At 39.2% G+C, this 22970-nt stretch overlaps 1 protein-coding gene and 1 pseudogene across 1 annotated transcript in view; one reads left to right on the plus strand and one right to left on the minus strand.

Moving 5' to 3' along the window:
• NDFIP1 (Nedd4 family interacting protein 1) overlaps positions 1 to 22970 on the minus strand; it is a 50510-nt gene that overhangs the window by 21107 nt on the left and 6433 nt on the right. Inside the window, exon 2 of the mRNA XM_045794404.2 lies at positions 1168 to 1255. Coding sequence (XP_045650360.1) covers positions 1168 to 1255 — 88 coding nt within the window. The remainder of the gene's footprint in view (positions 1 to 1167; positions 1256 to 22970) is intronic.
• LOC123790208 (tubulin beta-4B chain pseudogene) lies at positions 7447 to 8786 on the plus strand (annotated as a pseudogene).

Here is a 22970-nt window from a genome sequence, read left to right on the forward strand (position 1 = left end):
TGCAAAGGACTTTTATCATTAATAAAACAGGAACCCAACTTTTTTATTAAGTTAGAATTTTCACTGGATGTCTTTTTAATGGAAAACCAGTACTTACAGTCTGAGTAGAAATGAGTAAATATGGCATGGCACTGCGATTCTTTCTCAAGTCTTGGTGTTCTCATTCGATTCCATGAGACACCCTAGAATTCTTCAAAAGACCTTAACTTAGCATTGTTAGTTTTTGATGCTTACAAATGAAATTAATACAAGGAGGCAGGGTTCAAAATTCCGAGCCAGAGTGGAGGTAAAGAACTTTCTGACCCATGTTCTTCATTATAATGGCAGCCGCAGGTACAGAGAGACCAACAAATTTAATCCCACATCAACTGACAACAGCTGCCCCGAGAGCTGTATTGAAAAGGATTCTGGGCCTGTGTTTGGGATAAATCCTGTCTTCAACTTGTGTATCTACCCTGGGAAGAGGATGGGTTCAGCAGTGGCACCATGGGCCATATACTTGCCACTCTGCCATACTTCTCTATTAGAGAAAACGGAAGATGTTCCATCAAAACGGGTCAGTCTTCAGCAACTAAAGCAGAGCTGCTCTCAGGCAGCTTTAAGCTACCTGAAGTCCTCAACTGCTGAGATTTTCCTTCTCTTCCCCAACCCTTCTACATAAACATGTGAAAAATGTAAAAGTCTAGCATGAGATGTGAAGATGAAAGATTATTTAAGGAGGGCTTAAACTATGAGGAACATCATAAAAGAGCGGAGAGACTTCCAGTTTTTTTAATTAAGAATTTACTAGCACAAAAGAAATCAAATGTACTATGTTCCAGGTCGCAGGCACTAGAATCACAAAGAGCAAAACAATTAATGAGGAAACTACAGAAAGAATAAAAATCAGATGATCACGTGGTTGCTGAATTTCTACTTCCTTTATATTCTGTTGGAATGAAATTGAGTTCCATAAAAAAGCCAGACTGAAACGGAGTTTTAAGTGTTTTTCAGAACAGTAACATGAGGGTTTTTTTTTTTCCCCACTTTTGGTGATAAACTACAAATAATGTCAAAGACTTCTTAGGGAAAGCTGAAGCAAAGGCAAAGACGAACAGACACATACGGGACAAGCCTCTGGCCAAGTGCATTTCAGGAGTTCAAGAGCCACCCTGCCCAGGTGCCTACCTGCACTCTCCGCAGAGATGCTGCTGTATGGTGGAGGAGCGTCACCCACAGCCTGCTCTGGCTCTCCAGGCTCGTCCTCATTCTGCAACTAAATAAAAAGTCCACATTTTAGCCCAAGTGTAAAGCCAACTAGACAGAGAAGAACATGAAAACTGGGACAGCCCTTCTGGAAAGCTATTTATTTGGTAACGTGTTTCAAAAGCCTTAAAATGTGTAAATCCTTTACAAAGTATTCTGCTTTCAGGAATTTATCCTAAGGAAAGCGTCAAAGAGGCAAAAAAGGTACATGCACAAGTTACTGCAGCAAAAAATAGAAACAACCTAAATTCCACCCACATGGGACTTTCTAAAGAAATTATGGTTCATCTCACAAAGGATCACTAAGCATCCATAAAAATGAAAATGAAAATGTGATGGCTTGAACAGATATTTACGCTGTACTGTTACATGAAAAAAGCAAAATTTAGCAAATAGAATGCATAATATAATTTGGTTGTGAAAGACAGATACATGAAGGTCTAGAATGAGACACCTACATTTACAATGTTTATCTCTAGCCGATACAATCACAAGGGAATTTTTCCTTTTTGCTGTTTATATACATATTTGAATTTTTTGTAATGAACATGTAGCACTTGTATAACTTTTTAAGTTAGAAAAATAATCTAATAATATCTCTTAAAGATAAATCACAGCAAATCAAGGTCTGCCACTATATTCTACATAATTCTATATATATAACCTCTGTTAATAAATCTCCCTCTTCCCTATCTCAGGCATTTTCTCGGTCAAATCTACAGCCCCAGTTACTTTAAATAACTCACACTGAAAAGTGTGTCTTTCTGCCACTGCCAGTCTGGATAGTCTACCCAACTCATCTTCATAGAACAAGGACATCTGATTTAATTTTTGTACTGTGACAATTAACTACAGCTCATTTAAAAAGATTAATTGGCTGAGAAAGGGAGTCAATTTGTAAAGTAATAACAGAGTATTTATCGATGTAAATAACTTCGGGGTCCAGGTCCTGCTGTATGCCATCATAATATACAGAGCCACCTAAGCCACTTGTAAAACACACACCCCTCTAAACCAACTGCTACAGAGAACTCTATCTTGAACTGAGACAAGAAAACAGAGAGCCTGACCTCCGGTAACATGAAGTAGAGCTCCCTAATTCCTTAAATTGTTAATGAACCATCTCAGTCTCTAATCCCTATGCTATTCAAAATCGGAAGCCAACAAAACTTTTCGGATTAACACTGTAATGTATTCAATTTCAAAGGAATTCTTGTGCCAAACTATCATCAACATCTACCGTCTGGGCACAATTTTTTGAACTCTAAAACTCTGTTAAACTTAAGGCACTCCCAAAGGAACTGTATTGTAACCTAAGATGAATTTCCTTTTGAAGAAAGCATATAGGGCAAAATAGCTACAGTAAAGCCACATGTTCCTGGGACAGTAAATTATTTAAATGAGTTCCTGGAGCCATGGTTCACTTGTAATTCTTTCAACATTATAAGACGCTCTAGACAGGGTATTCTCAGCCTACTCCTACCTAACCACTTTTGTGTCCTAAGAATGTCACAAAAGAGTCAGCAGCAAAAACAGAGGCAAAAACAGACTTTACAAGAATGTTACCTCAATATACTGTAGCCAGTCATGTTCTTTATCTAAACCAAGCCTGGAATTTTTGACCCGTTTTAGATTTCCTGAGCTTGGTCAAATAATCATGTTACCTCTGCATAATTTAGGGTTTAGAAAGGAAGTGTAACAATTCTGAGAAATACAGAAGTCCAGAGAATAAAGAGGTCTTACATGCCAGTAACTATGAGATAGGCTGCCTGTCTCCTAGCAACCTGGAGATGTGCAATGTGATCACCCCACACCTAGCTAAGAGATAACAGAGCAAAGAAAGTCCAACTGCCTCAGAAACCCCCATTTTTTCTTTGGTGAGGGGAAAAAACAAACATTTCCAGGTGAAGTTTTTTCCCTCCATTAAACTTCACTTTAGAATCATGTACTAATACCATTTCCAGCTGAAAACAAAAATAAAGATGATAAAAAAAACACGCACTATGACTCTGGAGGCTCCACATGCTGGGATGATCCCCGGACCTCACAAGGCTTCCCAACACTGGCCTATTCTCTATATACTGGTTATACGTTTAGGCTCCACCAAGAAATGTTTTTAAAATAAAATACTACCAGGTGGGGGAAAAAGTAAAGAGGCAAGTATCTAGTGACCACCACCTGTGTGAATAACCCGCTAAACAACAGAATCCCTAAATATATATCTTTTTACACTTTGGGGACATCTATGGCCGTTAATTTGGCTCTGCTAGCCAAACAGATCAGGTACTCACTAACAAGGCGGGGGCAGGGGGCGGGGGTTGGAGGGAATGCACAGAACTACAGTGACTACAGTGGGACATATCTTTAAGGCTATAAAGTTGGTTACTTGGTTTCGAAATGTATTTTTAATGTTCCCTTTTCTGTCCCTGGGAATCTTTCCCACGCAGCCCTCTCCCCCACATCCCTGAGGCTCAGGGATCTTCAGGCTCTCTCCTGAGATTCTCTCAGAGAAGTACGGGGTTGGAAAGATGCCCAGTCTCTTCTATCAACAAGGTCAGTGGGAGCATGAGTCCAACCTGTTACAGAATCCTGGCTGTAGGGGACACTGTGAGAGGCAGGGCTGGAAAGTGGTGAGACCTGCTGCTCTCTCTCTGCTGTGCTATTAGATGTGGTGGGTGGGGGGAACCCTTTGTATCTATGACAGATAATAAATACCCGCTGGGGACTGATTCTTTTTTGTCATGTAACTTTTCTTGACAATTCTGATCAATTTCACTTATCTCTAAGTAAGATTTAAATGGCATTTTTTTTCAAAACAGTAATTACACAATTACCTATGCATGCCATATGAAGTACCGAGTTTAGTACAAAACTACCTAAAATTACCAAGGTCTCCATCCTTGAGATGGGAATAATCCAATCATCTGAAAATCCGGATGGCCTTTCTCTTTATCACACACCCACTGTTCCCTCGCCCTCACTTTCCCGACTACCCACATTCCACTCTATACTCTGAGTAGACCCTGTCACGGCTCCCTAGAAAAACCCTAAAACCCTCCCACGTTTCCACTTTGCATATCACAATCTGCTATGGTGCCTCTTGGCCTTGATCACTTTCTATTTTTTTTATTTACCTACACACAGATGTTAATAATGTTTTGTCCTCTAGATTTAGCCGGTGAAAGACAGCACATCTAAAATAAAGGATGTGCGGTGCCTGGGTGGCTCAGTCGTTAGGCGTCTGCCTTCGGCTCGGGATCATGGTCCACGGGTCCAGGTTGGAGCCCCAAATCAGGCTCCCTGCTCAGCGGGGGGCCTGCTTCTCTCTCTCCCTCTGCCACTCCCCCTGTTCGTGCTGTTTTTAATCAAGAACAGAGCCAAGACCAGGATTAGGCCAAATTAAGGGCTAACATTTACAACTGCTGGATGGCAGTACCTACGGCTCTTTTTCTTTTTTTTTTAATGATGTTAGTCCCCATACAGTACATCATTAGTTTTTGATGTAGTGTTCCATGATTCATTGTTTGCATATAACACCCAGTGCTCCATGCAATATACGTGCCCTCCTTCACACCCTTCACTGGGCTAGCCTATCCTCCCACCCCCTCCCCTCTAAAATCCTCAGTTTGTTTCCCAGAGTCCGTAGTACCTAAGGCTCTTAAAAGTCATTCTTGGATTCTATTTACTAAGAATGGGAGAACAAAAATCCTACTAAACAACAAAGAGAAAAACAAAAAACCCATAAAGCCTTATACATGCCAAGAGGTACCAAAATATACCTCATAATTCATACAAACATAACAAACACGTGGAAAATAACGCTGAACTATCCAATAAATCCAAAAAGTTACAAGTATTCACACCATTCATTTTTTCTTGGTTGGGTCCTACTTAAGCAGCAAGAGATCTTTTAAGTTTTAATCCCTTCTTATTAACAATAAGTCTCAAAAAATCCTAGATCAATGCCTAAACTCTAGCTTTAAATGTTATTTACCACTTATAATTTTAGAGTTAAATCCTAAATTTTACCTTACAATGCAATTTTTAAACCTCTCATTACCAACCCACTACTTCTGCATACTCTTTAAATCTTACCAAATGAGACAGTATAATTACCAGAAAGTAAACAAGCACATTTCCTTAGGTAAACAACTGAGTGTGCATTTTACTGTTATTCAGAAATAACTAAGTCTGTGAGGACTGTGTATTTTCTTTTTTTTTAAGTATTAAATTTTATTTATATGGGGCTTTATTATTTTTTTAAAGATTTTATTTACTTTATTTGAAAGAGAGAGAAAGCACAAGCAGGGGGAGTGACAGGCAGAGGGAGAGAGAGAAGCAGGCTCCCCGCTGAGCAGAGAGACCGATGCGGGGCTTGATCCCAGGACACTGGGATCATGACCTAAGCTGAAGGCTGACACTTAACTGACTGAGCCACCCAGGTGCCCCAAGGACTGTGTATTTTCTACTATATATAACCTGTAGATTTTTAATTGTATACTGACTATAAATTGTGTTATTCTAATATCACCAAATTCTTTACATTCAAGAACAATTCTCTATTATAATACTATCAATTAGAGGATGACATTTAAAATAAGGTAAATAATTCTGACAGAGAGAAACTCTTAACTTAAAAAAATCTAACTTAAAAATGGGTAAAGAGGGGTGCCTGGGTGGCACAGCGGTTAAGCGTCTGCCTTCGGCTCAGGGCGTGATCCCAGCGTTATGGGATCGCACCCCACATCAGGCTCCTTCGCTGGGAGCCTGCTTCTTCCTCTCCCACTCCCCCTGCTTATGTTCCCTCTCTCGCTGGCTATCTCTATCCTGTCAAATAAATAAATAAAATCTTAAAAAAATAAAAATAAAAATGGGTAAAGAGGGGCCCCTGGGTGGCTCAGTCAGTTAAGCGTCTGCCTTCAGCACAGGTCATGATCTCAGGGTCCTGGGATCAAGCCCCGCATAGGTCTCCCTGCTCAGTGTGGAGTCCGCTTCTTCCTCTCCCTCTGTGCTCTCTTGCTCACTCTCTCTCAAATAAATAAATAAAATCTTAAAAATAAAATGGGCAAATAACTTTCATTTCTCTGAGAACATACGCAAATGGGCAATATACAAAAGATGCTCAACATCATTAGTCATCACAGAAATGCAAAATCAAACCAAGAGAGATCACTTCAAACCCACTAACACGGCCATAAGAAAATTAAAAAGGAAAGTAACAAGTGTTTCTGAGCATGCAGAGAAATTGGAACCCTCATACACTGCCAGCAGGAATGTAAAACTGTGCGACTGTGGAAAAGTTTGGCAGTTCCTCAAAGACAAGTTAAACAGAGAGTTATAAAAAGATCCAGCAATGCCACTCCTAAGTATATACTCGAGAGAAGTGAAAACATAGTTTCACAGAAAAACTTACATGTAAATGTTCATGGCAGCATTACTTATAATAGTCAAAATGTTCATCAACTGATTCTCGGATAAACAAAATATGGTATATCCATACAAAAGGATGGCTAAGAATAATCCATCCTATCAAAAGAAAAAAAGGAATGAAGTACTGATACATGCTACATTGCAGAGGAAGCTTGAAAACAATATGCTAAGTGAAAGAAACCAGTCACAAAAGACCATATATTTTATGATTTATATGATTCCATATAAAATAACCAGAAACAGCAAATCCAAGAGAGACAGAAAGACTGGTAGTTGCCAGGTGCTGGGGAAGGGAAGAGGAAAGAGTAACTGACTGCTAAAGGATCCAGGTTTCTTTTGGGGGTGATAAAAATGTTCTGCGGTTATACAGTGGTAAGGTTCCAAACCTTGTGAATATAGTAAAAATTACTAAATTGTATACTTTAAAAGGGTGAATTTTATGGTATTTGAATTACATCTCAAAAAAAAAGTGTTTTCTAATTTTGAAAACAAAAACCTATATAATGTGAATTTTAGTTAAAACAAAACTGAAGAGGGGCGCTTGGGTGGCTCAGTCAGTTAGGCATGGGACTCCTGATCTCATCTCCAGTCTTGATCTCAGGGTCGTGAGTTCAAGCCCTGTGTTGGGCTCCATGGTGGACGTGGAGCCTACTTCAAAAAACAAAAAACAAACAAAAAAAAAAATCAAAAAACCAAACTGAAGAGCACTCTGTGCACCCGCTCCTCGGCTCTTGTGTCAGTGTATCCTTCCACCCATGCCACCACCACTGCCGCCGCTACCACCATGAGGGAGATCGTGCACCTGCAGGCCAGCCAGTGCAGCAACCAGATCATCACCAAGTTCTGGGGGGTCATCAGACTAGCAGGGCATCGACACTAAAGGCACTCACCATAGCGACAGCGACCTGCAGCTGGAGTGCACCAACGTGTACTACAACCAGGCCAAGGGTGGCAAGTACGGTCCTTGGACTGTGCTCGTGAGCCTGGAGCTGGGCACCAGGGACTGTGTGTGCTCGGGACCCTTTGGGCAAATCTTCAGGCCAGACAACTTCGTCTTATATGTCAAAGTGGTGCTGGGAACACCTGGGCCAAGGGGCACTACACGGAAGGTACAGGGCTGGTTGATTTGGTACTGGATATTTTGAGGAAGGAAGCTGAAAGCTGTGACTGCCTGCAGGGCTTCCAGCGGACCCACTCCCTGGGTGGGGGGCCTGGGTCTGGGATGGGTACCCTCCTCATCAGCCAGATCCAAGAGAAGTACTGAGACGGGATCATGATTCAGTGTGATGCCCTTGCCCAAGGTGTTAGACACAGTGGTAGAACCCTACAATGTCACCCGCTCAGTCCACCAGCTGGTAAAAAACACAGAGGAAACCTACAGTATTGATAACAAGGCCCTCTATGACATCTGCTTCAGAACCTAAAACTGATCACACCCGCCTATGGGGACCTCAATCACCTGGTGTCAGCCATCACGAATAGGGTCACCACCTGCCTGGGCTTTCCTGGCCAGCTCAGTGCTGACCTGCACAAGCTAGCTATCAACACGGTCCCCTTCCCCCACCCGCACTTCTTCATGCCCAGCTTCGCTCCACTGACCAGTGGATGCAGCCACAGTACCAGGCCCTGATGGTGTCAGACCTCACCCAGCAGATACCTGATGCCAAGAATAGGATGGCTGCCTGTGACCCCTGCCACAGCCACTTCATGACTGTGGTCCCAGGGTTCCGGGGCTCCATGTCCATGAAGGAGGTGGATGAACAGATGCTTAACATCCAAAACAAGAGCAGCAGCTACTTTGTGGAGTGGAACCCCAACAACATGAAAACAGGTGTGATATCCCACTCCGGGAGCTAAAAATGTCTGCCACCTTCATCGGCAATAGCACAGCCACTCAGGAATTGTTCAAGCGAATCTCAGAGCAGTTCACAGCCAGGTTCTGGCGCAAGCCATTCCTGCACTGGTACACGGGTGAGGGCATGGACGAGATGGACTTCACCAAGGCCAAGAGCAACACCAATGACCTGGTGTCCAACTACCAGCAGTACCAGAACACCACAGCCAAGGAGGAGGGCGAGTCTGAGGAGGAGGCAGAGGAAAAGTTGGCCTAGAGCTGCTCGCCAGTAAAGCATGGAAGCTCTTTGAACTCTTTACTCCCTCACATCCTGTTCTCTGATAGCCATGTCTCTGTGTGCACCTGCTCTTATTGCTGTTGTGACATCACACACGGTACAAGACACCACCTTTAAAGCATTTTTATAGTGGGGGGGGGACCCTGAAAATTAACTGCTCCAAATCACCATTCTCTTGCTAAATCAATGTCTATGCCCCTTAATGGCAGAGAATGGTCCTGATCCCATCAGTGTCCTCAGGGCTTAACATGGAACCCATACCTGCAAATGGACAAAAATAAAGAAAAGTAACACCAAACTGCAGACTAATTGTAGTAAAAAAAAAAAAAAAAATTCCTTAATATTCTCCCCTCCTGACGAGAAAAATATTAGGATCAAGAAATCAAAATAGTTTGGCTAACAACCTGTTTTAAGAGCTGAAGATGAGCAGCATTAATTTAAAATTTTCTACTTCAAGAGCTTCCCTAAAGATAATTTTAAAAATAAACCACCAGAATTAGACTATCCTCAACAATATGTCTCCTGTCAAAGAAAAAATTAAATGCAAATCCTCTTAATACCAAAATAAAAACACGATTAAAGGTCAAAATTCACCAAAGCCAAAGAAAGAATAATGCCTTAAAAAGTCAACGCAGTAACAGATGAAAACTCTAAGACCACAGTAAATCCCCTTAGAAAGGCCATCAGTTTATAAAGCTTTTAAAAGATTTTTGTGGTTATCACTGTTAACATACATAAATACAACTGATGAATAAAATTTGGTTTGGAATGAGAGAAAATACTTGCAGTAGTTATCTTAGTCCTTAGAAATGAGAGCAAATGTTATCAACTATGATTACCAACTTGTTGTGTTTTCTTATTTCTTCACTTGAGATCCAAGTAACAAGGAATATCATCCAGGGAGAAAAGAGGAAAGCAAGATAGTAGCCACTCATCTCCAACTTCAACTTTCCTAAGAAGCCAAGGTGCTAGGAGAAATCACTCCTCCTCCGCAAACTAAATAAGCCAACCATGGCTATGATAGCGCCACTCTAAGATTTTTGGGTGGGACCAGAAAATTGTCATCAACCTGCCAACCCCCGGGATCCATGCCTTATGTTCAAGTATTTCCACCACTGATAGCTTCACCAAGACAGCATCAAGTAAATGATGATGAGTGTTTCCTGGCACAGCACTTCAGCAAAATCTGTGGCCAAGAGCCTTCAGAGTTAATGATGAGCCCCATGATTTTATAAAGACTGGGAAAATAAGAGGGGCAACCATGCAACATTTTCAAACAGGCTTCTCTGCCTCTGAACACAGCTTTTGAGAAGTAGCAAACAAACTATTTACTAACCAATCCATGTCCTCAGTAACATTCTGAGTCCTACCTCTTCTCCAATTCATTATTCTGTAAGAAAACTCAGGCTTCAGAGCTCTAGGGCCTACATGGAGAAGTAATTAAAAGTCCTAGCAAAGACAAGTTGAAATGTAAGAGTAAGCACTTGGCTTTTTCCCCTTGCTTTTAACAGGATGGTAGAAACCACTCATCTTTTGTTGAGAATAAACAACATAAAAATAGTAGCTAGACAGACTCACTTTTAAATAATTTATATATATAAAATCTAGTCCATAATTTAAATGCAAGGGTGATAAATACTGTTTGTGCTTTTTAAAAAAAAAAAACAAAACCCTGTACGTTGCATTCATCTAAGATATGTTAAAGCTATAAAATACCAACATGGGAGCAAAAATGACCTCTTAATTATTCGCCATTTAAAATGCTATAGTAAGCAATGCTTTCTGGGAAAAAAAAAAAAGAAAAAAAGGAAGTTGTCCCAACAGAACATGGGCTACAACTGGTATCATCTATTCGAGGGTTCTTTTAGACTTCAAGAACAAGTCAAATTTCTGGACTTGGCATAGAGAACACTTCTAGCCTCTATTAAGATATTACAAACACACATATACATTAATACATACACACATGTGTGTATACAAAGATGTATCTATTAAGATACACACATTAAGGATAGGTGTAACAGGGGTGCCTGGGTGGCTCAGTTGGTTAAGTGACTGCCTTCAGCTCAGGTCATGATCCTAGAGTCTCAGGATCGAGTACCACGTCAGGCTCCCAGTTCAGCAGGGAGTCTGCTTCTCTCTCTGACCCCTTCCCTTCTCATGCTCTCTCTCTCAAAGAAGTAAATAAAATTAAAAAAAAAAAAAGGATAGGTATAATAAACACACATACATACATCTCCCCAAATCCTAACTTGTAAAACAATTATATAATGTAATACTAAAATTACAAAAGAACCTAACCCTTTTAAGTCAGTCCAATACAAAGTTATTAAAACTACACACTTATCAGGGCGCCTGGGTGGCTCAGTCGGTTAAGTGACCAATTCTTGGTTCTTGGCGTCATGGGATTAAGCCCTGCATGGGGCTTCACACTCAGCGTGGAGTCTGCTTGAGATTCTCTTTCACTGCTTATGTTCTCATGCTCTTCCATTCTCTCTCTCCAAAAAGAAAAAAAACCCTACATGCCTAATATATTTAAATTAGTTTGATTTGTACAACTTTTCTGCAAAACAGCTAGACCACACAAAGAGTACTTAAACTGTAAACACAATTGGGACACCTGGCTGGCTCAGTTCCTAAGAGTATAAGACTCTTGATCTCAGGGTTGTGAGTTTGAGCCACACACTAGGTGTAGAGATTACTTAAATAAACTTTTAAAAAACAAAAAATAAAATGTAAACACTATTAATGTAGATATATAACCTAGAGGAGTATAATCAAATGTAAACGGATTATGATTCAAGCTTTCCATTCTCTCCACTGCCTTTTCTTCTGCCCACAACAACTTTTCTTATGGATAGTCAGAAATTTGAATATTTCATTCAATAAAATTTTACCAGGCACTAACACATGCCAGGATGGCATTAATTTTTGATTATTTTTTCCCTTAATGCTCCTGAAAGAACATTTCCTTTTTTTCCATTTACTTTTCCATTTTTTCCATTTACTAAGAAGATTGGTTGTTAGTAGAAGCCATAATATACTATTTAGGCTGATAATTCTGGATGTGAAAAAGGTAATTTGGTATTTGTTAAATGATGTTTTATGTATAATTATTAAGAGCAAGATCTGTCAACAAGGACAAAATAACAGTTTCATTAAATCTGTTGATAGAAGCACTATTCCTATATACCATTATACTAAAATACCAAAGGAAGTCGTTTCTTAGGTACAGTAACTGGTTTCTTCCTGGCTTTACTTGTTTTGTTATGTCAATATTCTCTACGCTGTGATAACCTTCCTGTTTGGGTCATCACAGGAGATGACATATTTTTACCAGCAATATCCTAAAGAAGTAGTAGTCTACTTGAAGAACAGCAGTAAGATGGGTACCAATTTCTTCCTTCATGATTGGCTGTTTTGTGTCCAAGGACATGAAGATGTCCACCCACATATGCTTTTCATATTAAGAACTTTTATTCATTCAAAAGACACCATTAAGAGAATGAACACAACCCGGAGTGGGAGAAGATTTATTTTTCATACAGAAGACTCATAACCAGCATATACAAAGAACTTCTAAAAAATCAGTCAGGAAAAAGGAAAAAAAAAAAAGAAAAGGAAACCACCCAACTGAAAAACGGGCAAAAGACTTGAATAGACATTTCACAAAATAAGTTATCCAAACGGCCAATACACTTACTAAAAAGTGCTCCATTTCATTAACAGAGATACAAACTAAAACCACAGATGATATTTTAAAAGCAGAAAATACCAAATGTTGATGAAAGTATATAATAATAAATAAATAAATTTGTACAACCACTTTAGAAAACGGGTCGGCACTTATCTATTAAAGATGAATTTATACATACTCTATGACCGGCAATTCCATTCTAGTTACATATTCAACAGAAACACATATGTTCACCAAAAGACACACCTGGATGTTTAAAGCAACACTATTTATAAAATTGGAAACTACCTAATTGCCTATCAACAGCTGCAGAATGAATAACAAAACTGTGGTATCTCCATACAATGGAATACTACAAAGCAATGTGAATAAAATGATACAACATACAATGCATGGGTGAAGCTCATAAAAATAACGTTGAGCAGAAGCAGCCAGGATAAAAGAGCACTGACTGTATGATTATATTTATACAAAGATCAAAGCCAGGCAAACCTCATATGCCAGTGAGTGGTTACCCTGGGGAGAGGGTAACTGGAAGGGCAACATAAGAGAGCTTTTCTTTCTTTTCTTTTTTTTTTTTTTTAAGATTTTATTTATTTATGTGACAGAGAGACAGCCAGCGAGAGAGGGAACACAGCAGAGGAGAGGGAGAGGAAGAGAGCCTGCTTCAGCCGAGGAGCCCGATGTGGGACTCGATCCCGGAACGCCAGGATCACGCCCTGAGCCGAAGGCAGACCCCCAATGACTGCGCCACCCAGGCGCCCCCGAAGAGAGCTTTTCTGAGTGCTGGTTATGTTGTTTCTTGATCTGGGTACTAGTCAGAGAAGTGCATGTTCAACTTCTGAATTCACTAAGCTGTGCATGTATGATTCGTGTATGGTTCTGTATGTAAACAATACTTCACTAGCAATTCAGGAAGGGGAGAAAAGGAGACTGGATGAGTATCCATGATGCAGACAGGGACCTTTGCACGGTTCACCGCTGTACTCACCTCAGCACCGAACAGTGAGTGGCACATGAGGGGTACCTTATTAGCACACGCCACTAAAGCAGGCATGGAGGTGTAGCTTCAACAGAAATCTACCTAAAGAAATGGTGGCTAATGCCATCTTAACCTACCGTTCACATTTATCTCAAGTATTCACATTACTTTACAAATCACCAAATAAATGTACAGGCAAGGCATGCAGCCACATGCAGATGAATGCCAAATCTATGGAACGGACAGGGATGACAGGACCATGAGGGAGCATCAGCAGCAGGTGGCATCCCTATGACTACTTAGGACCAGGAGCACATAAACATGAAGAAAACTGATGAGAAGCCAGGCTTTACAAAGCAATGAAGACAAAGCTTACTCTTTCTTACTGACTCATCTAAAAGCAAGGAGGTGTGAGAAACAAAAAACTTTCAAAAGATTGCTGTGACCCGGATTATAAAATTATCATATGATTTCTCTCATTATGGAACATAAGAACTAGGAAGATCGGTAGGGGAAGAAAGGGATAAAGAAAGGGGGGTAATCAGAAGGGGGAATGAAGCATGATAGACTATGGACTATGAGAAACAAACTGAGGGCCTCAGAGGGGAGGGGGTGGGGGAATGGGATAGACTGGTGATGGGTAGTAAGGAGGGCACGTATTGCATGGTGCACTGGGTGTTATACGCAACTAATGAATCATCGAACTTTACATCGGAAACCAGGGATGTACTGTATGGTGACTAACATAATATAATAAAAAAATATTTTAAAAAAATTAATTAATTAAAAAGTTAAAAAAAAACAACCAAATGGTATATACAGAAATGGAATATTCTACATTAAAAACACAGCAAAGTCAATGTCCAGACACCAAAAGTGACAGATATGCCAAAAGCCAGAGACTAGTGCTCACTGCAGCCTGTTTGGCTCTGCCAGCCCTGTGAGCATCCAGAGCTCTCAGGCTGAGAACTTCCAAAAGCTATAACTGCTTATTACTTCATTATTATTATGCCCGCAGTAGAGCATACTAGGGTAGAGATTACGGATGGGAAAAGGTATTCAAGAGTCTGCCTTAACCTAGGTTTGATCATGAGATTCTTCTCCTCCAAGAGCAATGAGAGCGAAGAGAGAGGTGCATTCAGCATTTCTTTATCTTTTTCTCCATCCCAAAAATCACAGAATGTTCAAGTGTTTAACTGCTAGATTCACTTAACACCACTCAACGAACAAGCCAGTGCCATGACTGGTGTGGGGTAAAGAACTCAACAGTAAAGGTGACCGGTGTTTTCAACCTAAATCTGTAGTTTATCAAAGAAAAGACAATCAAAAGAATTAAGTGCAATTTTAATACTCCACTTAAAGATTAAACACACACATTTACTTCTTATCCCTTCCAAAACCATCTTAAATGTAAATGTCAGTAAAGTTTTAATTTTAAGGCAAAAAACTACGGAGCCAAGCACCTGGAGAGGAAGCAGCAGTAAAATCCTGAAAGCCAGAAGCAGGATGACAGGCGGCAACTACCACAGCAGACCCAAGAAAACCGAAGCCTGAACTAGAAAGCAGAAAAGCAACCTGTCTTGCACTATAGCCTCAAAAGGCTCAAGGGGTGGCAGCAGATACTGGGGGAAGTAGGAATGACAATGAGATTTAAAAACAGGAAGGTTGTAGATGCACCCAGAAACACACAGCTCTCGAGATCCCCATTAGAAGACTAGAGATTTATTCTCTGGAGTTTGTAAAACAAGAGTCCTGGGCTGGAGACACTGAGGTTAGGAGAAAGGGTAGCATATCAGAAAAGAGTGATTAAGTGAGAGGTTTATATACTAAATGTTGAGATCTTCCAGCCTTCTGCCTCCCATTCAGCTCCCTTCTTACTAGCAGCCAGGTCTATTCCCTGGAGCAACCCAAGAGAACAGACCTAAAGACACTGTCACTCAAAGCAACAGCCTAGTCAGGTTCAACAAGAAATTCCACCAAGCATACTGAGCTTCCAAACTGCCTTACTAATTGTGCACTCTGAACCAAGCAGCTGAAGATCACCACAAACCTAATGAAAGCTTCTAACGGTCATAAAAGACCAAAACAAAGAGAATACATGCAATGTGGAGGAAACAAGTAGGCAGGAAGATGAAAACCTGAAGAAAGGAAAAAGTTTTCAATAATCTCAGAGAAGAGAAAAAAATCAGAACCATAAAACAAGGATGGTGTGGTATAAAGAAAAAAAGGGGGGGTTTAGAGAGTTTCTGAAAAGTAAAACTAACAGATTAAAAATTTATCAAAGAGTCAGAATCTAAAACTGAGAAATCTCGGGGTGCCTGACTGGCTCAGTCGGAAGAGCACACAACTCTTTAACTCGGGGTCATAAGTGTGAGCCCCCTGTTAGGCAGAGATTACTTAAATACCTAAAACTTTTTAAAAAAGATTTAAAATGGAGAAATCTCATAGAGAGTAGAAAAAAAAGACAAAGATGAAAAATATGAGACGAGGCTAAAAAATGTTTTAAAGAATCAGTACAAGAGGTTCTAGATTCAGAGAGAGGAGGGAAAAAAAAAAAAACCAAAGCAGAGAAATATCAAACAAAAACTTTTTATTTTCTTTTCTAATTTTTATTTAAATTCTAATTAGTTAATATATAGTGCAATGCTGGTTTCAGGAGTAGAAATCAGTGATTCATCACTTACATATAACACCCAGTGCTTCTCACAACAAGTACCCTCCTTAATGCCCATCCCCCATCCACCTCCCTCCACCACCCCTCAGTTTGTTCTCTATCCTTAAGAATCTCTTATGGTTTCTCTTTCTTCCCCCCAACATACGTTCATGTTTTGTTTCTTAAATTCCACATATGAGTGAAATCATACGGCATTTGTCTTCCTCTGATTTACTTCACTTAGCATGATACACTCTAGCTGCATCCACGTCTTTGCAAATGGCAAGATTCCACTCTTTTTGATGGCTAATATTGCATTGTGTATATATACCACATCTTCTCTATCCATTCATTAGTCAACGGACATCTGGGCTCTTTCCATAGTTTGGACACAAAAACTTTTTAAAAATTTACCAGAACTGACAGACATGGGCTTCCAGACCGAAAGGGCCCTCTGAAGGCCTGGCACAATGGATGAAAGTAGATCTCAAGGTACAACACAGTGAAATTTAGGAATACTAGAGACAAAAAAGAAGCTCCTAAGAGCTTCCGAGAGTAAGAGACAGAGAGCTAGAGAAGTAGGCCTCATCTTCAGAATCAGACATCAAAACTGGCTTTAAGTTTCCTAAGACCAACACAGTGGAATTAAGAAGGCAATGGAGTAAACGCCTTCAAAATCCTAAAGGAAAATGTTTCTGGACCAAAACTCTAAGTGAGAAGATAACATAAAACAGTCTTCAATGTACAAAGTCTCAAAAAAAGGGGGCGGGGGGCTTAACTTCCCATGCATTCTTCCTCAGAAAGATACTGAAGGCTGTGTTCTAAGAAAATGAGGCAATAAACCAAGAGAAAAAACTGAATCCAGCAAAGGGGCTTCAATTAAAAACCTTGGGAAAGGAAACGCCCAGGATGATAACTAAACAGCAGACCTTGGGAACAATCTTCTAGAATGGGTCAAAAGGGAAGGAAAGATCCCTTCCCACCCTCAATGATATCAATAAAATACCTTATGTATCTGAACATATCAAAAAAACCATGAGGCTGTATTACTTAAGAGCCTGAGGATGAATTAGTGCTATTAGCAATTTATGATATGTATATAGAAATTAAGACAACAAAAAATAATTACTTTTGAAAATGTATTTTAATTCCAGTACGGTTAGCATACAGTGTAATATTAGTTTCAGGTACACAATATAGTGATTCAACACCTCCATACATGACCCCGGGCTCATCACAAGTGCACTCCTTAATCCCCATCACCTATTTTACCCATCTTCCCACCCCCTAAAATAATTAATATCTTCAGGGAAAATAAAGTACTATTCAAGCAAGGACAAGAAACCACAGTATACCAAATATCTCAGCTGTGAATAGTATTTATTACTTTCAATTACTGTAAATGCTGAATATTGATCTAACCACATAATGGATACAACTATATCAGAAAAGTGAAGAGACAGGAAGTAGGAGCTGTGGGAGGGAGGTAAAAGACAAATCCTTACACCCCACAGTGGTTAAGTCAATTTTTTTTTCAACAGTAAAAACTGAAAAATCAAGAAGTAGCACACAAAAAATGTTCTTTAGCTACAAGAAAAACAAAACAGCAAAAGTAACAGCTAAAGGAAAAAAAAGAAACAGCTGAAAGAGCTAAGAAGCAGGCAAGTAAACAGGAGACTACTGTTTTTAGTAGTAAGCCTATAAGATTTATTTGACTCTAACCTACATGCATGTATAACTTTGATATAAAACAAATTAAAAGTTAAAAAAAGATAAAACATGATTACAAAAGGTGTCACAAAAGAGGAATCTCACTGTGCTCAGGGGAAACTAACCTAATGTGGGAGGAGTACTCAAAATCCCCCTAGGACAGACTATCTAACCTAAGATGAGGGCTAGGAGGGAGAAAGCATCCCAGGGAGAGGACAGAGAGGAGGCCTCCAAACCAGAGAGGGTGATGAACTCTAGGCCCTGCCCCTGAAACATATCTCCCATTAGAAACAACAAGTCATGAGGGTCAACCCTTCCCCCAAATCCCCTCTCCCTCACTACATCTTGCTTATCCTTCAAGACCAAGCTAAGTTTCATCTTCTCAGAAACTTCCTACCTGGAACCAGGTGAGCTCTTTCATCTTAAAATGATGTCTTTTGTCTACAATCTCATTCTCTGAATTAATATAATTAATATTATATCAAGACCATAATACATTCTCTTGAACCACTCAATAGGCAAAAACATAGAGAAGAAAATAAAAACCACCAATCCGATCTTTCAGATATCCTTCTAGCCTTCTGAGCAAATACAAATAATTGAATAACCTTTTCACTAACTGCATGGTAGAATTTTCCTTCATTAAACAACCGTTTGTAGTATCACTGCAGTATCTGAAAGTCAGTCTTTATTTTTTAAAGGGGAAAAAAAAGTTCCTTTCTCAGAAATAACTACAGCATTAACCAGGGACAATTAAATAATAAAGCAATCATCTGCTAAGAGAAATACAAAATCAGTGTTAGAAGGTATGCCCCAGTAATTGTTAAGATCCTTTTAAACACAATTACAGATTCTCACGTTAATATTTCACTGAAATGGGAAGTTCAACTTAAAATGGCATCTGGATTACATTAAACCTGATACATGAAAATATATTTTAACCTTCTAAATAATAGCAGATGCTAATATAATAAGCCAATGATTACCTCATGCCCCCCATAAACTTTCTCCCCTTCTACTCAGCTGGTCATTTTGGCCACAGCTGAAAGGTGGCAAGATGACTGTGAAACTCACAAGACTGGATAACTCTGATCACCTCACTTAGCCACCTAAAATGAAATTGGGCCAACATGTCTAAGAAAATTAATGCTGCCTACCTTCACATACATGACTGAGTAGAACTGATTTTAAGCACAGTTTAAAATACATCTGAAAACGCCAATTCAGCTACACAAGGACAAAGCGTTGAAAACAATCTAGGATCAACCATCAATCATGTACAAGATCCTCAATGCAGATTACTCTCAAATCATACCTCTTATTCTGTTTCAAGAGTTACATGAGAATTTCAAAACTTGCGAAAATTCAACTGCTAAAAGCAGTGAATAAGAATACTAGAGCTCAGGGGCGCCTAGATGGCGCAGTCGTTAAGCGTCTGCCTTCAGCTCAGGGCATGATCCCGGCGTTATGGGATCGGGCCCCACATCAGGCTCCTCTGCTAGGAGCCTGCTTCTTCCTCTCCCACTTCCCCTGCTTGTGTTCCCTCTCTCGCTGGCTAGACTCACTATCTCTGTCAAATAAATAAATAAAATCTTAAAAAAAAAAAAAAAAAGAAAGAATACTAGAGCTCAAAGAGCTAGCTTCTTAAAAAATAAAAGCTACAGCACTTTTAAAATTACTATTTTCTCACTTTTACAAGGACTTTAATAAAACATCTAATCAGGCGCACCCGACTGGCTCAGTTGGTGGAGCTTTGACTCTAGATCTTGGGGTTGTGAGTTCCAGCCCCACACAGGGTGTAAAGGTTACTTAAAAATAAAATCTTTAAGAAAAACAAACAAAAAAAAACCATCTAACCAGTAATAGTCCAGCTTCTATCATGAAGTAATAAAATTATGTGACAGCGAGTGATGATTTTATTATGAACCTAAAATTGCTCTAAAAAAATAAAGTTTATTGGGGTGCCTGGGTGGCTCAATCAGTTATGCGTCCCACTCTTGATTTTGAATCGGGTCATAATCTCAGGGTCATGGGATTGAGCCCCACATCAGGCTCCATGCTCGGCGTGGATCCTGTTTGGGATTCTCTCTTCCTCTGCACCCACCCCCATAAAGTGTATTTGAAAAAGCTGTAATTGTTGATTACTTTTCCTGATCTGTAAAAGCATTATTAATTTTTTGCTATGATATACAATATTTGAAGCTGACAAGAAGGGCAAGACTTAAACCTAGTACTGAAAAATTACGATATGGCATTCTGTACTCAGTGACCCATTTTTTTAAAATATTAAGACGACATTTTCTATATTTTTAAGCAATGAATAATCTTTTATCTTTTAGCATAAACTCAACATCTATATTTACTGATATCACTTTTAAAAATAATTCTTCATCACAAAAGAAGTTTGCTAAATCATCAAGAGAATGCCATCTCTTCTGGATCAAAGCCACCAGCTTCTACATACAAAAACAATCAACTATAAAGCTGGAAGGAATCAAAGTGATGTGTAGTCCAACTACTTCATTTTACAAAAGAGAAAATAAAGAGGCTAAAATTCTGACCCACAGTCACATAACCTCTTACTTCATGACAGAAGCTGGACTATTACTGATTAGATGTTTTAATAAAGTCCTTTTACGTTCTCCTGATTCAGTCTCAACTTAGTGTCCGAAGTGAAACTTCGAGATACTGAAGTCTACATTACAAGCTTCAAAAACTGCTTACTGGGACACCTTGCTGCCTCAGTTTGTAGAGCATGCAACTCTTGATCTCAGGGTCATGAGTTAGAGCCCCATGCTGGGCACAGAGATTACTGTAAAACAAAACAAAACAAAACCCTCCTTATTAACACAAAGTTATATGAAAAGTTTGGATGCTACAAAATCCTAAAACAAAAGCTTTTACTAAGAACACCATATTCCTGATTCCCTGGTCCATGAAATTTCATCTAAATTTCACAAGGACGAAATAAGTTAAAAAATAATTTAATTACAAAGTAAATCGCAAAATAAGTACAGAATTCTACAGAGAAAGGATTGTGAGGTTAAAGGGACTTGGGTTTTACCTATAGTTCTTGCAATTTTTATAGCACTGTTTTCCATTGTTAATCAGACCTTAATGAGGTGAATATGAGCAATAAATATATGGATTTTATTTTATACTATTCTTATAACTTGTAAGTTGAACCTATTTCTAAGTAAGTTTGTTAAAAGAATATCTTAAAAAGCAAAACATGATTATTAACAGTAACTTTGGAAAAAAAGAGAAATCACTCCTACCATCTTTCTTAACAATCTAACTATTATAAATGTATCGAACAACCCCACTAAAGAAGGTGAGGGGAAAGGTGCTGACCTCAGTACCTAAGCAACTTTGGAAACAAGTACAGTCTGTAAGACTAAAAGCAAAAGAAACTGCATAAATGCCCTGTCCTCTAGTTGATAAAAGTGTTTCCCACAGAGGGGTAGGTTAACAATTCTGACACCACTATACACATATGCTAGAATTAAAGAATTAAGTAAATGGATGGTGGGTGGTGGGAGCAAGGTTTCTCTCTGCTGAAGTGGGAGTTTCCAGACAGGCCAGGGCAGCAGGCTAGAGCGATCCACGCAGTAATGGGTTAGAGTTGGTTAGTTTAATATACATACAGGTGATTACATATAGAAATTCTTACAGTTATGTATTGACACATGTACTTCTTTACTCCGGTAACTTAGAAGGCCTAGAAGCAATAACACTCTAGTAGCAATGTGCACAGATCTTGGTTTCTAGTATCACTGTCCAATAAAAAGAGCCAGGCTCCTTGGAGAAATAGCAGATTCCAGGATGGCGCAGGAAATATACACGATGAGCCTCGTGCCAAAAAGGAAGTGCTTCAAAACCAAAATTATAGAATCATGTCAGAGGGACATAAGTGCCAACTGAAGAGTTCCAATCGCCAAAACTGCAAAAATCTGAGCCACAAAATAAATTAGTATTGGATTATAACCCAAAGAATAAAATAAATGAGTCCATCCTGATATCACTGAATAAATAAATTAATAGGAAGAGACAACTAGCCCATGCAGAAAAATTCTGAGTTATTTATGTAGATACTTTGCCCTCCACAAGGTGGAGCATAACTCTTCAGTCCTTAAGTGTATATTGTACATAGATAGTAGACTTCCTTCCAAAGAGCACAGTATGAAAAGGTGGGGGGGGGGTAATTGTATAGTAAAGAAACCTCACAAATACTACACTATTTCGACCAGGTGATCAAGGTCAACATCAACAGTGTTAAGTCACATTGGTTTTATGCATTCTTGGTATGATGTGAGGGAAATGGCACTTTACCTCTGTGGTCTTCCTCACTGAAACCCACAACCCCAGTTTGATCATGAAAAAATATTCAAGACAAATCCAATCGACTATATGAGCAGTTGGATGTTAGGTAAGCCCACTGTAATCGGTTCACAATATATGTAAATCAAACCATGACACTGTAAGCCTTAAACTCATTCAGTGATGTATGTCAATTATTTCTCAATAGAACTGCAAACAAACAAAACAAAACAAAAACTCTTTTGAGGGACGGTCTATAAACACCTGACCAAAACTCCTCAAAACTGTCAAGGTCATCAGGAACAAGGAAAATGTAAGAAACTGTCACAGCCAAGAGTTACCCTAAGGTAACATGACAACCAAATGTAAGGTGGTAACCTGTATGGGACTGTGGAACACAAAAAAAGACATTAGATTAAAAAACAAAAATCTGAATAAAGTATGGAGTTTAGTTAATAATAATGTATCAGTACTGGTTCATTAATGTTATAAATGTATACTGCTAATGTTAGATGTTAATAGGGAAAACTGAATCTGGGGTACATGAAAGCTACTATCAATGTTTTTGAAAATTTTTAAATGTTACAAAAATTAAAGGTTATTTTGAAATATTTTTCTAAGAACTTGTTTTAAAGGCAAACAGAAAAAAATTATTAAAGCCCGAAGAACACACACGAATTTGAGTACTTAACACCTCTGAGAAGAGACTGGAAGGAAAGGGAAATCAAGCTTTCCTTTAAAAGTGTACTGTTTGACTCGAGTATATGAAGAGTAGCTGCATACTAATGCCTAACAAGAAAT

The sequence above is a fragment of the Ursus americanus genome, chromosome 5 (genome assembly GCF_024610735.1).
Source record: "Ursus americanus isolate L20-20 chromosome 5, mUrsAme1.1.p, whole genome shotgun sequence".
Classification (NCBI taxonomy): domain Eukaryota; kingdom Metazoa; phylum Chordata; class Mammalia; order Carnivora; family Ursidae; genus Ursus; species Ursus americanus.